A 17,054-nucleotide genomic window follows, 5' to 3' on the forward strand; every position below is an offset into this window, starting at 1 on the left:
ATATTGTGCTCACCGTGGTTGTCCTGTTGTGGTTGTAACGCTCGTCTCCGCCCTCCACGTTGACCTTGGTGTAGCTATTGGGCGAGTTGAGCCAGCGCGTCTTCTCCCGCTGCTGCCGCTGCTGCAGAAACTTGAAGGGAAAGCGCGTGGTGTCCACGTCATCTTCGAACATGAACGCAGTGACGGTGGCGGGGATCTCCACGTCGCTCTTGTGCCTCGGCTTCTCACGCATGATGGGATAGCGATAGGCATAACCTGTCCTGTAGCCCTGTGAAGGAAACAATAGTTGAAATAATCAACAATGAAAGCAAAGAGAGAAACAGCACAAAGTAATACATGGGTGTCATTTGACCCACCAGGTTGTCCAGCATCCTCATCAGAGCCTCAAACTCTAGCTCGCCGACTTTTGGCTTGTGCAGACAGTTCATTTGGATGGAACATGTTGAGGACACGTCGTGCACTCGTGATTTGTATTTCTCTTGGTCGAGCACAATCAGGTTGTCTATGCTGCCAGCACAGGAGATGGCGTTCACCTAAACACAGCCACAAAGAGAGAGGGGAGAAGGGCGTTAGCTTACGCAACACGCTTGACAGATGGGCTCTTTTTTATTACCAACAAACATCTGCCAAATAAATATTGTGACTAAAATCCTCCGTTTGATGAATTAGTGCCAATGGAGTGCAAGCAATGCTCTTTCCTAATCTGCAGGGACAAAAATGTCATTTAGCAAAAGACACTGTACTGTACTTCAACAACACTATGGAATAAATCATACATAGTACAACAAACATGCTGCAGGGGATTTATTTATAGAAATTAAGCTGGGCTTTGCTGTTGGATTAATGCTTTTTTTTTTTTTCCTTGACCAAGCATAAATCCAGGAGATTCGGAGACAACAACATATCACAAACAAGTGAAAATAAAGACTGGCAAAAATGTGAACAATTCCAAATTGAAATATCTACTAAATCTAGTCAGTTGTCCATGATTGCGTTCTTATTGGTTGTCTTTAAAAAAAAAAAAAAAAAAGGCTCAGCCATCCTGACATAAGATGTTCATCAACATCTTCCACAAGCAACTGTTCCTGCTTGATTATACCTGGATTTCACAGGCATATTGCGTATTGTAGATGAAGTGAAAGGCCTCTTCGATAGTTTCACCCAGAGCAACCACGCCATGATTCCGCAGCACCAGAACCTTCGAAAACAAAAGCATATTGTTTTTTAGTTATACTGTCATCAACATTTAATTGTTGATGACAGTCAATTCTTGTTTTTGGCACAATACATTGTGCTGATAGTAAAACCCACAACAACGTGCAGACAAGAATGTCAAAGTACTCTCTTCAACCACACCCAAATAACCAATTGTGAGGTTGAAATGTAAAAACACACACCCTTTGCATGTTCCAAATTGTTCCATGTCTAATAATATACTTTCCTACCTTGGCTGTAGGCCCCAGTGCTTTCTGCAGCTCTCTGCGCTCCGCTGGCTCGTCCAGGCTGCCCTGGTAGTTGAAGTAGGCGATGTCACCCAAGATGAGTGCCTCTTGAGAAATGGGAAGGATGCCACACTTCATAGTTGACACCTACAAGCAGGCAGGAGAATTAAGCAATAAGGCTGTGATGTGATTCTCAACTGCGCAGTGGAAAAGTATGTCATGAGACCTCATCAGATGTGCCATGGAATATTATCCATCCATCCATCCATCCATTTTCTGTACCGCTTATCCTCACAATGGTCAAGGGCGTGCTGGAGCCTATCCCAGCAATCTTCGGGCGAGAGGCGGGGTACACCCTGAACTGGTCTCCAGCCAATCGCAGCCAATTTTACTTAATTGTTCCAACAATTATGATTTTCTCACTACAAATAATGTTTCGTTGTTCACCAATATATGCAAGCAGAGTAATGTGGCAGGCAGAACAAATGACACCATCAGATGGCAGAAGGTGTATATGTAGCCTGTGTATCCACCTGTTGCCCTTCACATGACAGAATAAGTCATGACACTTACTGAGAAAGCACATTTGTGAGTAAATTGAGACAAGATCATCATTATTTCCATCTATACATACTTTTTGTGACATTTGTGTTTGGTGGTGTGTCGTGAGGTTTTTCCAAGCCACAATCATGCCTTGGCTCAATGAAGGTTGGGAAAAACTGCTTCTTAGGGACACGTCACTGCTGTTTCATTTATTCCAGTTGCAACTGACAGTGTTGCCACAGTAACCTTGAAAAAGTAACTTAGTTACTTTACTGATTGCTTGAGCTTAAAAGTCACTGAGTTACTTTACTGATTGCTTGATTTCAAAAGTAACTAAGTTAGAAAAAAGTTACTTTTTAGTTACTTTCAGCAGCTGCCAAGTAGCAGGAATATAACTTATCCACAGTACAAAAAAAGCATTAACTTAACTGAACCCATTACTTGGTAATTCGACTTTACGCCGATCTGATCGGTGTTATCGGTATCGGTGGATAATTAGCATTTTATGCAGATCGGCTTTCATGTCATAATTCGACGATCCGATATAATGACGTCATCGATCGGCTCCGCACAAGACATTTAACTCCACGTCTTCGTCGAGTAAGAATCCAAAAGCTAGTTTAGTTTTACCCTTGTCACGTGTCTTGTTGCGTCAGTAACTATCTGACAGCCAATAAAGTTTTTTCAATCTTGTCGGTGAAAAAAGATGTCGTAGGTGTGGGAATATTTTTTATCGTTTAAAGCCTCTTGGTAAAGTATGCCACACAAGTTACAGAATGATCTTATCAACATGAACCAATCACTTAAATATTAGTGTAGTTGTAGCAACATTAAATCAGCAACTTAGACCAGACTTGATATGCCAACACAGTACAGTAACTACCTAAACATAAACAAGCACACCATTCTCAGTACAGTTCTCTAAAGACTCTTGACTGATAGATAGTTGGATGCCGATTGTGGTCCATGAAGGCAACTGCGTGTGTGCGTGCGTGCGTTTGTACGTAAACGTGAAAGTGAGAGGTTTGATATTGGTGGCACACACACACACACACACACACACACACACACACAATTGCTCCCACCATCGTAATTTTGATGCGAAGAGCGAGAAAAGGTGACGAGATTAACAGTTTAACTAGCAAAGCTGTGGGTGATTGACGAGGGGGGAGAAGCAAACTGTATTCTTAATGTGTAAATTAAATAGTAACAACAATCAAATACACTTTTTAATAAGAAAAATAACAAAAATAGTGTGGCGATAGTGTAATCATGCTTTTCTTTGCACTTTTATGGTACTGTACCGTCACTGTGCATTGTGTAATAAACAATCACTTCCGAATCACTTTCTTCTGTTTGATGAGAAATGAGTGGTCTGCGTGAACAGTTAAATGCTATTGAAAAGCTGGACTGCATTTTGTTTGAAGCACTAGCCACAAATTAGTACTTGGTGACAGACATTGATGACTCAAAAGTAAGTATTGCTGGTTTAACAACTCTGTCGTGAGCATTTTACAGTGGATCGTTTTGTAAACGTTCATCAGACACAACATGGCTTTGCGGGTAACTTGATACAAGTGAATGGGACAGTGCCGACTGTCTAACTACCGGGCTTCCTCCTACCGCCCCACTGTTGTCAGGTGCTGTGTTCGGCTGTGACATAATGTCACCAACAATGAGGGTAAGTTGACTTGTGTGCTTATTATTGCAATTATAGTCCACAAAAAACATTACATTTTGAAGTTGAGCCGCCTAACGTATTTTACATCGTATAAGCTATCACCGCCTCAGTATGTTTGATTCCTTTTGGCGGATCCATTCGACACGCCCACAGATTTTTTTCCCTCACTTTTGTCAACATTTTAGCCTTGGCAGTGGTCTGTGCACTGAGTGCACATCTAGTTGATTGGTTTCTTTGTGTTTCTACTTTACGGGATCTTTCTCTCCAACATACTGAGCTACTAAACTACTGTACATTGTGCTGTTTCTAAAGGAACATATAAGGCCCAATGTTTTAACAATGTGCTCTCCTAATCACAACATTTAACCAAATTATATCATTGTCTCGGAATACTGTTATGGTTTCCAGTGATTTGTAAACAAACTTACGGCAGCCATGGCAGGAGTATGGACATGTATAACACAGCGGGTGTCTGGACGCATGGAGTATATGGCGGCGTGGGGGCTGAAACCACCTAAGTCGATGCTCAGGTTGGTGGAGCCCTGCTCGATCGCCTCACCGATGATGTTGACCTTCATCTGTGAAGCAAGGAGATCAGCTGGAGTCAACAACCTTTTTTTGTCATCATCTTGAAGGCAACTAGAGTTAATGCAGGCAATATTAACATGGTTAAATATCACAAGCAGAAGATAATAACAGCTTATCCAATAATGCTAAATCTTAATTCTTCATTTTACCGATACATATTTGACCATATTGGCCATTTTCTGATACCAGTGCATTAGTGCAAGGTCCATGAAGACATGCTTGGATGAGTTAGGTGTGGAAAACCTTTCACAAAAACCCAACTTCAACCCCAGTAAACACTTTTGGGATGAACTAGGACATATATGGTCAGCCATCGGCCCGCTCTTAAATCCAACATCACTGACTCTGAACTTCTGGATGAAAGGACAAAAACTCCTGCAGAGAAGCACCAATGTCTTCCAAAAAGCTGTGACAGCGGCAAAATGGGTTCAGCTCCACTGATAAACCTTGAAACATCCATCTCCAAAATCAATAAAACAAACAGTATCTTTAACATTATCAACCATTCCTTATCTACAAGCTCCTACTCAGGAAATGAACTAGACTGTTACCTGCAACACGATATATTTGTGGTATGGCAACTTTATTACCATTCAGTAATTGGATAACTGGGAGGGATGTGGGATTAAGCAGAAAGGTACAAGACCTGCAAGGCAAAATCTTAACAATGACAAAAGGGAGAGAATGAAGACACCTGGTCAAAAAGACAGATGCATGAAGCGGAAGAAATAGCAATGACCAAAGTGTCTACAGATGTCAAGATCTGAGTAAAAGTTAATCACAAACAGAAACCGGTCTCCAGGCATTACGCACTGCCACCACATGTTGTTCTGATATAAAGCAGAAAACCACAAAATCATGTTTCTCTTTCACAACACAAACTGTGAGTGTGGGTTGTAGCAACAGAAAAGGGCATCCATCATGCAGCTGGACGCAGATGAATCGTATTCACTTCAGTTTGTTAAACACACACAGACTCCGGGCTCTATTTTTGTAGATGGCTTTCTGTGGCTGGGCGCAAATGCCGGTATGTCCTGATATTTGTGCAAGCGGAAGGCTTGCTGTGTGTGTTTTCCAAATTGGCAGACCAGTGTAGCCCTAGCTGGGCATTCTGACGCAGAAGAGAGAGTGTCCTTGAACATGCGCCCAGCAGAGTGACAATTTGGTGGCAGAAAGTCGATCCAAACCAGACATGTCAAGGTCCTGGCCCGCGAGCCACTTCCGGGAGCTTGACATATCTGGTTTAGCAGCAATTTCGTCCGGCCCGCGCAGTGCAAATTGACTGCAAAAAGTGAAAGTGGAAGTGCCTGGCGAAAGACAACGACAAAAAGAATGACAACGGACCGTTCATTTGATCAGACGCAATGACGTTGACAGGAATACTTTTCAGATTCTTATGGGATGAGTTTTCATTAACGTTATCTACGTTACGTTCGTGTTTAGTCAAGTTTTGAAGAAGATGAAAATGTTCCTTGTGTTCATTATAGTGCAAATCTGATTGCAAAAAGTGTTTGCGGCGTTGAAAATCACACGTTTATAGAATTCGGATCACAATAGAAAACTAGATGGACGTGATTCACTATTATTATTCTTGTTTTCTGTGGAGTTTTAAGTAAATGTGACGATGCGCTTGCTCTCAGAGTGACCTGGAAAATGAGATGGCGGCGGTAACCGTCGTTGTCATGAACTCAGAATCACTGGATGATCGCAATTTCGGCAAGTGCTGGCTGGCGATCATATGCTAAATTACTTTGCATATTGACTATTTTGGGTGTTGTAGGCACAAATAATGGATTAGTACAGCACATAGTACATCAATACAGTAGTTACACATGATTCATTGATACAGTAGTTACTCAAAATACATGCTCGTGTTAAACATGTAAACAACTAATACAAAAAGACCAATTAATAATTTTATATGAAATCAAATACTGTTCAAGTAAAAAAAAAAAAAAGTATTTTAATCCTCAAGCAACACCTCTCAGTTGATCAAGTGGATGTAATAAAACCAAATACGCCTGCTCAGACAACGTCTAACTGCCAGCTGGTCTAACACGACTTTGGTGAATTCGATTGGGGCACAAGCAGATATATTAAGTACTGAGGTCTCCAGACATATTTAAGTCGCCAGAGGTTATCACCAGCTCATTCTGTATTTCATAAGGGTACCTGCTCACATTGTCTGTTGCCACACCTGCCAAGAGTAGTGAGAATGCTCCACTTTCGCACGGAACTCTAACTGTAACTGTAGATTAACCAGCCTGTGGTTAGTGTTCAGTCCAACGTGTAGCCTGCCTCTCGTTCTAAGTCAGTTTCCCCGTGACCCTTAACAGGATAAGCAGTAGAAAATTCATGGATGTAGTAAACATGTTTCTTTGAAATTTTGTTTTGGTGACTATTTTTCAGGATTTATATTGTGTACATCTACAAATGGTATTCCATTTGTAGTTCTTTGATGAGCTTGTCCACCATTGCTTTAAAATGTTGGTCTCACCTCAGCTCACTCAGATGCAAACTGCATCATCAGCACACAATTTATTGATCTTTCAAAAATAGGGCAAAGCAAATGACACAACCACCACCAATAATGTAGACATGATCAGACAAAGGCAGCTGTCAGAAAATGGAACATTGCTTCCATCACATGTCTAGTAACATTTGACTATGCCCTGCCATGTCCTTCAGTAGCTCCTGCTCAGTCACACAACTGTACAGCTGAGAGGCCCCCTGTGACATGTGCGGAATGTCTAAATATAAAGAAAGATGTCAAAGGACGTGTCAGAAAGATGTTAAATGTGACACGCTTAAATGGTGATGATAAGAAATACCTAAAAATGGCAACGACACTCGAGAGAACGGGTGGCGGGGGGTGGGCGGTTGGTGGCAGGGGGGGGGGGGGGGGGGGTCTTGTCACGAAGCAAACTGACCACTTTCATGTACAGTACAGAGCCTCTCATGTGAAACTGAGAGCTTGGGTCAGGATCAAACAGCAACTATGCAACTGCATTAACTAAATTCTAATATTATTTTTGCCTGGAAACAAAAGTCCTGAGAGATGGAACCAAACTCTCAGTGCTGAGGTGAACTCTACTTGACATTGGATCTCAAACAGACATGGGGAGGTGAGGCAGATGAGAATTGTTAATCTCAGCCTCCAACAAAAATGCAAGCAGAACTCACAGCGGCAACAAACTACAAAATGACAAACACTCAAATTGAATTATTTGACCTGTATGTGAGGCATTTGTTTTTCTAATAGCTCTTAACTACAAATGGTAGCACGGACCAAACAAGTATGAGCATTGGTAATGACAGGCAAATAAACAAGACTGTAGAAGTGTGCTATTGTTCTATTATGTTCTATTCCTATTCTTTGAAAACTTCTGAATGAAATATTTATTTTACAATTGGAAAGACATGACAGAGAGACAAATGCTGTAGCCTATAAGTCCGCACATAGTGAGGGATTTGCTGCATAAATCCTGGACTTGAGTCAGCTAACTGCTTCTGTAGTGCAGCCAAGGTTCATGTAAAAAGTCTAAACAGATGTCGCATAGACAATTATTTCTTCTTTTTTTAATAACTTCCCATTGTTTTATGATAAAGATGGTGGTGCTTCTTATTAGTTAGTCACTGTCACATTATTGTGACAAGCAGTGCTGGTAAACGACACTTCATCTCGTATAACCTGCATAAAACAAACAAACACTATGCCAGGACTATTTTGTGTCACTGATGGTGTAGTGTTATAACACTCGCTTGACCTTTGTGCAGGCAGCGTGGGATTAGTTGCCACTAAGTGATGGTGTAAATGTGAATGTGAATGCTTGTCTGTCTCTATATTTGCCCTGTGATTGACTGGCAACCAGTCCATGGTGTCGTCCGCTTTTGCCCAAAGTCAACTGGGATAGGCTTCAGTTCCCTGCAAACCTTAACAGAAGAAGCGCTATACAAAATGGATTGATGGATTACTTTGTCTTTTGTCTTTACATACTGAACATACAGTATATTCATCTTTCGAGTGAAAGAGAGATATCAACGTGAAACAAGTCAATGGGGGGAACGTTTCTGCAAGATTATCACACACACCTGTTCACATAAGCCAGTGCTTGAACAATACATGTACAGTGGGTACGGAAAGTATTCAGACCCCCTTTCACTCTCCATTTGCTAAAATAATTTAAGTTCATTTGTTTCCTCATGAATGTACCAACAGCACCCCATATTGACTGGAAAAAAAAAACTGAATTGTTGACATTTTTGAAGATTTATTAAAAAAGAAAAACTGAAATATCACACAGCCATAAGTATTCAAACCGTTTGCTGTGACACACATATCTGGCCAAGGTTAGAAAAAAAAATTATGCTGCACTTAAGGTTCCTAAGAGCACAGTGGCCTCCATAATCCTTAAATGGAAGATGTTTGGGATGACCAGAACCCTTTTTAGAAGTGGCCGTCCGGCCAAACTGAGCAACTGGGGGAGAGGAGCCTTGGTGAGAGAGGTAAAGAAGAACCTAAAGATCACTGTGGCTGAGCTCCAGAGATGCAGTTGGGAGATTGGAGAAAGTTCTAGAAAGTCAACCATCACTGCAGCCCTCCACCAGTCGGGGCTTTATGGCAGAGTGGCCCGACGGAAGCCTCTCCTCAGTGCAAGACATATGAAAGCCCATATGGAGTTTGCTAAAAAACACCTGAAGGACTCCAAGATGGTGAGAAATAAGATTCTCTGGTTTGATGAGACCAAGATAGAAATTGTTGGCCTTAATTCTAAGTGGCATGTGTGGAGAAAACCAGGCACTGCTCATCACCTGTCCAATACCGTTCCAACAGTGAAGAATGGTGGTGGCAGCATTATGCTGTGGGGGTGTTTTTCAGCTGCAGGGACAGGGAGACTGGTTGCAATCGAAGAAAAGATGAATGCGGCCAAGTTCAGGGATATCCTGGACGAAAACCTTCTCCAGAGTGTTCATTCTTGGGCTAAAGGGTCACCTTCAAAAAAGACAATGACCCTAAGCACCCAGCTAAGATAACAATGGAGTGGCTTCAGAACAACTCCATGACTGTTCTTGGAGGGCCCAGGCAGAGCCCTGACTCAAACCCAATTGAGCATCTCTGGACAGACCTGAAAATGGCTGTCCACAAACGTTCACCATCCAACCTGACAGAACTGGAGAGGATTTGCAAGGAGGAATGTCAGAGGATGCCCAAATCCAGGTGTGAAAAACCTGTTGCATCATTCCCAAAAAGACTCATGGCTGTATTAGCTCAAAAGGGTGCTTCTACTAAATACTGAGCAAAGGGTCTGAATGCTTATGCCTGTGTGATATTTCAGTTTTTCTTTTTTAATAAATCTGCAAAAAATTTCAACAATTCCGTTTTTTCTGTCAATATGGTGTGCTGTGTGTTCATTAATGAGGAAAAAATTAACTTAAATGATTTTAGCAAATGGCTACAATATAACAAAGATTGAAAATTTTAAGGCTGTCTGAATCCTTGACGTACCCATGTAAACCCGCAGGCCAAACAACTTAAGCTACTTTATTGGTTGAATGCAAACAGAGCAGAGAGCGAGGCAGAGCAAGGATAGTCACGCTAATGTTAATATCGTACAAACAAAACATCAATACTGAACCAGAAAATATGAGAGAGGGATGTCTGCTATTTTCCATGTACTTTTAAAGCAAGTAATTAAGGCAGTAAAATACTAATCCGGCAAAACAGTAATGCATAACCTGCTTTCAGTGAAGGTCAAAGGCGATTTAACGATGTTAATTATTAACATAAACAGCCAGTTTTTATGTGCTTCGCTCATGCTGAAAGTTTGCTAAAAGCAAAGTTCAGCCAAAGGACACTGTCTAACGAATTGGTTCTGTTTTTTGGTTGTTATTTTTTAAACTTTTTGTCCTTTAGTATCATAACTCTTTTGTGTTTTTTTTAAACGTAAAACATATGGCCACTTATTTGTATGTTGAAACTTTATGCCATTAACATAAAGTAATGCACACATCCACAAGTCATTAAAATCACTTACATTATCATACTGCTCTAAATATCTAAATACAAACTTAAAAGTGATTTAAAAAAATTATTTGGCTTCAGCTTTGAATACAGAGCACTAGTTTTTGGATGCATGATTTTATGACCAATAGCTGGAATTTCTCATAGATAAATTGAATTGAATAAATTGGGTAAGTACAGGTTAAAACAAAGAATCTTTATCCAACAAAGGGTTTTATTGCTTATGCTTGATTCTGAAGCAGAGCTCAAAGTGTAGAAAACAAGCGAGCTTCCTTAGCTTTAAGACAATGAAAGGTGGTTTTGTGATGCATGGACACATCTCCAAACACAAACAGCATCATTCTGCTCCCCTCTAACAATGTCATGGTGCAGTCAATTAAGTATCCCATGGATGCAGCATTTTATCACCAAGTCAACTGAAAAAAAAACACTTGTCAATTAGAGGAGCAGTGTGGTGCATAACATCCCCAAACACAAATACCGTTTTTCCCTACATAGACAACTTAGCCGAACATTATTAGAACCATACTATTATCATAGTCAGAAGCTAATAGTATAAAAATGTTTGTTAACGCTTGCCTTTTGGCTTTGACAGGACAGTGCTTCAATCATCACAGCAAAGGGGTTCTGTCGCTCTGGAACTTTGGCCAGCCTAGCTGCAAAGTCATTCATTGGTGGTGAAACTCCGTGTGTGGGTGGTTATTATGTTAAATAGCCCCACAGTTTCATAACAGTCGACTAGAATGTTCACTGACACATTTTCAGAAATAGGCCGATAATTTAAGATTTACTTTGTTGTTTAATTGTTTAATTTCACACTTGAGGGGTGGATAGGCACTCGAGAGACCAAACATTTTGTATACAAATATAACGTACATTTTCCATAAAATGTCTCCTTTCGGTGAAATTCATCTTAATGGAAGAAGTTGCTGTATTTCAAGGTTGGCACCAGGTCCCGTCGAGTCTTACCAGGTTTGATGCAGATGCCTCAGCAAATGAAAGTCCTCTGGGCATGATAAGGATGTGATCTTGCTCTTTGCTGACTCGGCCCTTTGGAGTAAGAAAATACACATTGGAGAATGTTGTGACAAATTCACCCAGACAACACAATAATTAACAACTATGAATCAGTACTTTCCTTCTTTATTAGGGTCAGGAAATATAACTTCATAGTACTACACTACTGCTGAGTCTAAAGCCGGGGTAGGCAAACCTTTTTGCTAAAGAGCCACATTTTGAAAACGGACAGATGGGTCAGGCCATTTGTAGATGAGGTAAGAAAAAAGTTATATGTATTAGTGGTACCAAAATTCTGACTTCGATACTATACCCGCATAAGGTACCTCGATACCGGCGCTGAAACGATACCACGGCAACAATCCAAAACATCAGTAAAAGCAGTAGACTGAAAACTAACAAAACAACTTCAAATACTTTTATCTTTATTTTTGTTAATTCAAAACATGATAAACTTGAATTTTTTTTAATAATGTAAGTAGTCAATTTTTAACATTTAAAAAAATAATATATATAATAATGAAAAATAATTAGATATATGCCTGCATTACCATATGACAAATATGTATGTGTTTGTATGTATATAAAATTGTACATCTATAGACAATTGCGGCCTGTGTGCCCTGCGATTGGCTGTGTGCCTGTGTGCCCTGCGATTGGCTGGCAACCAGTTCAGGGTGTACCTAGCCTCCTGCCCGATGACAGCTGGGATAGGCTCCAGCTCGCCCGCGACCCTAGTGAGGAGAAGCGGCTCAGAAAATGGATGGATAGAAAATTGCCATATACTGCCCTGCAGTTCCATTATTGGAGCCGGGAGGGCGCCTCTCTCACTCTCTCTCCCCCGCCCCCGCCCCTCCCCTCTCTGTTTTCAGCACCTGTCTCCAATCAGCCTCATCACTACCGGTATATAAGCCTGCCTGTTCAAGGAAATCCTCACCAAAGTATTGCAGTTACTTCCAGCGGTACCACAGCCCATTTACCTCACGTAAGTCACTCTATTCCTCAGTCCTTTATTTGACTCCTGTGTCTCCTTGTTCTCAGTGTTTTCCCACCTGCCAACCCACCTAGGACCACTGCCATTTCCTTTCCTCAATAAACTGTTCATCATTTTACATCTGCCTCCGCCTGCTCTTGGATCCAGCTTCTCCCCATACGTGACAGACAATATATGTATGATATACAGTATACAGTCATAAAAAAAAACAAAATAAAAATTTAAAAATAGCCCACCCTTGTTTATTCAATTTCATGTTCATTATAAACCCTGGTACCACTAAAGGCCGTTTACCTGAAGAGTACAAACATTTAATTTTTATATTAAATACAATTTTGGTTAATATGAAGAAAACAATGAGAAATGGCTAGAGCTAGATAACAGCTCTTATATTAAACTCTTATGAGCTATTTTCATTTTCATCATTATATTTGTCCAAACAAAGCTACCTTTAGTTGCACCTGGCATTAAAAATGAACAAGAAACAAAGAAACAAGGGGTCTAATATTTTTTCAATTATTATTTCTATTATTTCTGTTTGCCAACCTTCATAGAGCCAAGGCACCTATTTTATATTAGAAAAATCTTAAGGCATACCACCAAGAAAAAATGTTATATAAAAAAAAAAGTATGAATACTGAAGTTTTAATGGTCTTGTCTCAGTTTACTCACAAATTAATTTCCTCAATCTGAAATTTGGGCCTGTTCAATTGAACACAAAGCTGATATTTTATTTTATTTTTATTTATTTATTTAGCTTTATTATTATTATTATTTGTACTGTCTTTTGTAGAACCGCAGGCCCTTGAGTACCGTAATTTAAATCCTCTGTATGTGTTACGCATATTGAAGAATTGACAATAAAAGTACCTTGTACCATTTATTTACTTGCAGGAAACCACGACTTGTTCTGGTGTATGATAAGCTTCAGATGGATACACAGGTTGATAGTACCATCTGCCATCTAATGGAAGAGGATTTAATTGTTCTGCATTTCACTATACGCTGTACCTCCCTTGCATGAATAGACGAACAAAAATAGATTTGTAAATTATAAATACTAATTTTCGGACAAATTAAGTGAAATTATATACTTCCAGCAGAATTGCTATTGGGAATTACTGCTCCAAACAATAATGCAACTTGGTTTTGCAGGACACTGGCTTGAAGTTGCCTGATCGCACAGGCCCTCTCCAGAGCAGCCTAATGTGGCAAATGCCAATTCTTGACGCAAACAGATACTGACCACTGTAGCAGGGCACATGCTCATGCTGGGGATATCAGAAGCTCAAAACGAGTCAACGGCAACAGCAAAATAGGCTGACTGGCAATGGCAGAGAAGATCTGACTACTATTTTAATGGGGTGCAAACCACATACTCTAAAGCTCATCACACAAATGCACGTTTCTTACAAATGTAGCTCCACTTCAAAGGGCAATAAACAAGCTCTCCAACAGTATAAGATTCATTACCAAGACCTAAACACAAATGTCCTTACTTTATGTGCTGTTTTTAGTACCTCTTCGAATGTGTCACTCAAAACTAGGCATTCCCTCTGCCAAGGATAAATTTCATGAGAGGTTTGTATTTTCACCTGTTAGAGGATTTTACAAGAACTACAAAACCCACAATCAAATTTGGTACAGATTTATAAAAAGATGCAAATTAAGGAATTTAATTTCACCAACAGTGCACTTGCATCAGAACAGTGACCCACTAGATCCAGCAGATGCAGGTGTGGCGAAAACATTGTGGGTGTCAGTTGGAACCCAAACAGTGTCCCCAGCAGTCAATTTTATATTTTCTTTTCGACATAACTCTTGTAATGTATTGTGCTAGTATACCTGATGAAAAATAAGTGGCCTGCCCATCTTTACTCTAAATCAGTGCTCCCAACCATTGGTCCATTGGTACCGGCTGCTATTTGCAGGGGATAGCGCCTCACCTACAAATCCCTTCATGTAGTTGCCCCCCGGTACCTGTCAGACCTTCTCCACCCGTCCACCCATCCCAGGACCTGAGGGCTTCCAACTTTGGTCTCCTCTCCATCCCCAACACCCACCTGCGAACCTTTGGGGCCAGAGCCTTCAGCATGGCAGCCCTCACCCTCTGGGACTGTCTCCCCCTCTGAGATCTGCAACGCCCCATCGCTGGAGATCGCTATATAAATCTAAGTAATTATGATTATGATTATAATTATTATTATTATTAAAGAGACCGGGAAAGATCGCAAATAGCAAAAATACACCGATAATTGACACCCATTAAAATTGCATTGGAAAAGTTATTTATTTATTATTACCCCAAAAATTGGGAGTATACCACCAATAAGCATTTTCGGAGTTGGTCCCCCTCCCCGAGGAGCAGGAAATGCCCCTGCGCCGCCCCACCACGTCCCGTCAGTAATTAGCGCCATCATCGCAAAGTCCGTTGCAAACGGCACACTCCCTGCCGGCCCGTTGGCAATTAGGTTCTGATCGGTAAAGTCTGTCAGCGCGCCGACCACCCCACCCCCGTTGACGACTGTTTGCCGGTCTGTAATAAATATGTACTTGCATGAAGCTGAACCATTTTGTGGTGGATAAAAGGTTGGGAGCACTGCTCTAAATGATGTTTTGAAGAGTCTTACAGTGATATAGGAGCTGGCAAAGTGGGCCCAGTTAAACAGGTCCACCAGTCTGTAGAGGCTGGCCAGTTTACAACGTGTAAGCTTCTCTCCTTTCACCATGGTGCTTGTTTCAACGTTGTACAAGTCATTAATGGGCGTGACCATCCCCAAACCTGAACAGGAAAATCCAGAATAAAACACATGCAAAAAACTGTTTTAGGATGAGTGAAGTAGTTCGTTTCCTTCAGTGATGTATTGGACACATCATTTACTACTTCATTTACTGCCATAGCCCTGTTTGATTTACTGACTTAAAAAGAAGAGCTGGAATGAGCTGCTGTGATCCCTTAAAAATGAATAAGCATTTAGTTGCACATTCCACATGTGTGATTGTAAGCAGTTTGCAAGTCATAACTCAAAAAGGATCAAAAGTGAGAAAAAAATGCATGGCTCTTCCGGCGTCTGAGCCCAGATCAGTACATCAGCCTTCAAGAGGGAAAAGTGTCTTTGACTACTCTTTGTTTGTGTGAAAAAGGCAGTTGGACTCTGGGTGTGGTCGACTTGCGGTTTATATTGTGGACTGTCACACGGCGATGTGTACTCACTAAGTGGGGAAGTGTTGTAACCAGCCATTGAACTCGCCATGAAGAAGTCAGCAATCTGTCTGAGGGCCAAGAGTCCGGTGGGGTTGTTCCCTTTGCGCTGCTGATCTAGGATCAGAGTCTCCAACTCTTCCTTGAAGGCCTGGAAAGGAAGTTAGGAAAGTAAGATATTAGATGATGTGATAAGACAATGCGCACATTTTACAGAACTTCAGGATGAATGATGGCACATGTGCGCAAACTTGCGTGAAAAGATGGCGAGGGATGGCGGATTAGAGCACATGTAGAGACGAAAGTGAAATTATAACTGTGGGAATGTGAAGTGAGACACAAGCAGCACTTAATCACAGATTAGTCATGCTCCTGAGGTGTCAACATGCAGGAAGGCAGCATCAGGGAAGCTAATTGGCTGCTTATGTACAATCATACACATGATTGGCTGAAGGGGTAACAGGATTTGCCTTTTAAACCTGTACAAGTACATATTTATAGATTATTTTACATTTGAGACCATGTGAATCCTGGGATGCACATGTCATGGAAACAATGAGTCCCTGCAATTTATCATCACAGAATACAGATACATCCATCCATCCATTTTCTGAGCCGCTTCTCCTCACAAGGGTCGCGGGCGTGCTGGAGCCTATCCCAGCTGTCATTGGGCAGGAGGCGGGGTACACCCTGAACTGGTTGCCAGCCAATCGCAGGGCACATAGAAACAAACAACCATTCGCACTCACAGTCATGCCTACGGGCAATTTAGAGTCTCCAATTAATGCATGTTTTTGGGATGTGGGAGGAAACCGGAATGCCCGGAGAAAACCCACGCAGGCGGGGCCGGGGATTGGACCCGGGTCCTCAGAACTGTGAGGCTGACGCTCTAACCAGTCGTCCACCGTGCCGCCACAGATACAGTAATATCACGGTTCTTGCTTTGTGGTCATGTTATATTACTGATTTTTATTCAAGTTGTTACTCTATTTTTTATACTGTTGGTACAATATTTTTGTGTTGTCCATTGGTCTTGCTCTCGCTCAATATATTCTGTTTAGTCCTGTCATGATAGCAAATCTCTTAGGATGATAGATTTTCCCCCAAACTATCACGACAAACGATTGTATCGTTGATGTTTTTTATGCCACTGATATAATATTAAGAGGATAATAATTCAAGTACATCGTTTTTAAGAACTTTTAATTCCAACGCTAACAATATTGAACGCACTGTAAAGTAGAACAATAACTAAAATCTCTTGCATAGAAAAATATGAATAAAACAGACTAAAATAGTCAATAATGCCTGAACAGGCAATATAGACATGTTGCCTGTTACTGTCCTGTAACTGCCAATTTGGTTTTCAGTTCGTTAAGAAAAAGTGCAAAGTACAGCAACATTAATAACAGCACAAGTAAATCAAAGTAGCCTGTTTTGATTCAAGATTGAATGAAGTTGGGACGTTGTGTTAAACATAAATAAAAACAGAATACAATGATTTGCAAATCATGTTCAACCTATATTTAATTGCACACACTACAAAGACAAGATATATAATGTTC

General features: G+C 40.9%; 1 protein-coding gene and 1 long non-coding RNA gene across 8 annotated transcripts in view; one reads left to right on the forward strand and one right to left on the reverse strand.

Moving 5' to 3' along the window:
• add3a (adducin 3 (gamma) a) overlaps positions 1–17,054 on the reverse strand; it is a 116,565-nt gene that overhangs the window by 12,881 nt on the left and 86,630 nt on the right. For 6 of the 7 annotated variants that reach the window (XM_061769424.1, XM_061769423.1, XM_061769426.1 and 3 more), the window contains exons 3-10: positions 15,502–15,640; positions 14,918–15,069; positions 11,246–11,326; positions 4,095–4,244; positions 1,446–1,589; positions 1,100–1,198; positions 357–533; positions 14–268 (exon numbers count right to left, since the gene is read on the reverse strand). In XM_061769424.1, coding sequence (XP_061625408.1) covers positions 14–268; positions 357–533; positions 1,100–1,198; positions 1,446–1,589; positions 4,095–4,244; positions 11,246–11,326; positions 14,918–15,069; positions 15,502–15,640 — 1,197 coding nt within the window. Of the gene's footprint in view, positions 1–13; positions 269–356; positions 534–1,099; positions 1,199–1,445; positions 1,590–4,094; positions 4,245–11,245; positions 11,327–14,917; positions 15,070–15,501; positions 15,641–15,744; positions 15,872–17,054 lie in introns of those variants that run through there. The other variant, XM_061769429.1, reaches the window with a different exon arrangement.
• Positions 3,541–12,635, forward strand: LOC133476275 (uncharacterized). The gene is made up of 3 exons (XR_009788012.1): positions 3,541–3,666; positions 12,166–12,255; positions 12,335–12,635. It is a non-coding gene; the product is annotated as an uncharacterized LOC133476275 (long non-coding RNA).

The sequence above is a fragment of the Phyllopteryx taeniolatus genome, chromosome 4 (genome assembly GCF_024500385.1).
Source record: "Phyllopteryx taeniolatus isolate TA_2022b chromosome 4, UOR_Ptae_1.2, whole genome shotgun sequence".
NCBI lineage: Eukaryota > Metazoa > Chordata > Actinopteri > Syngnathiformes > Syngnathidae > Phyllopteryx > Phyllopteryx taeniolatus.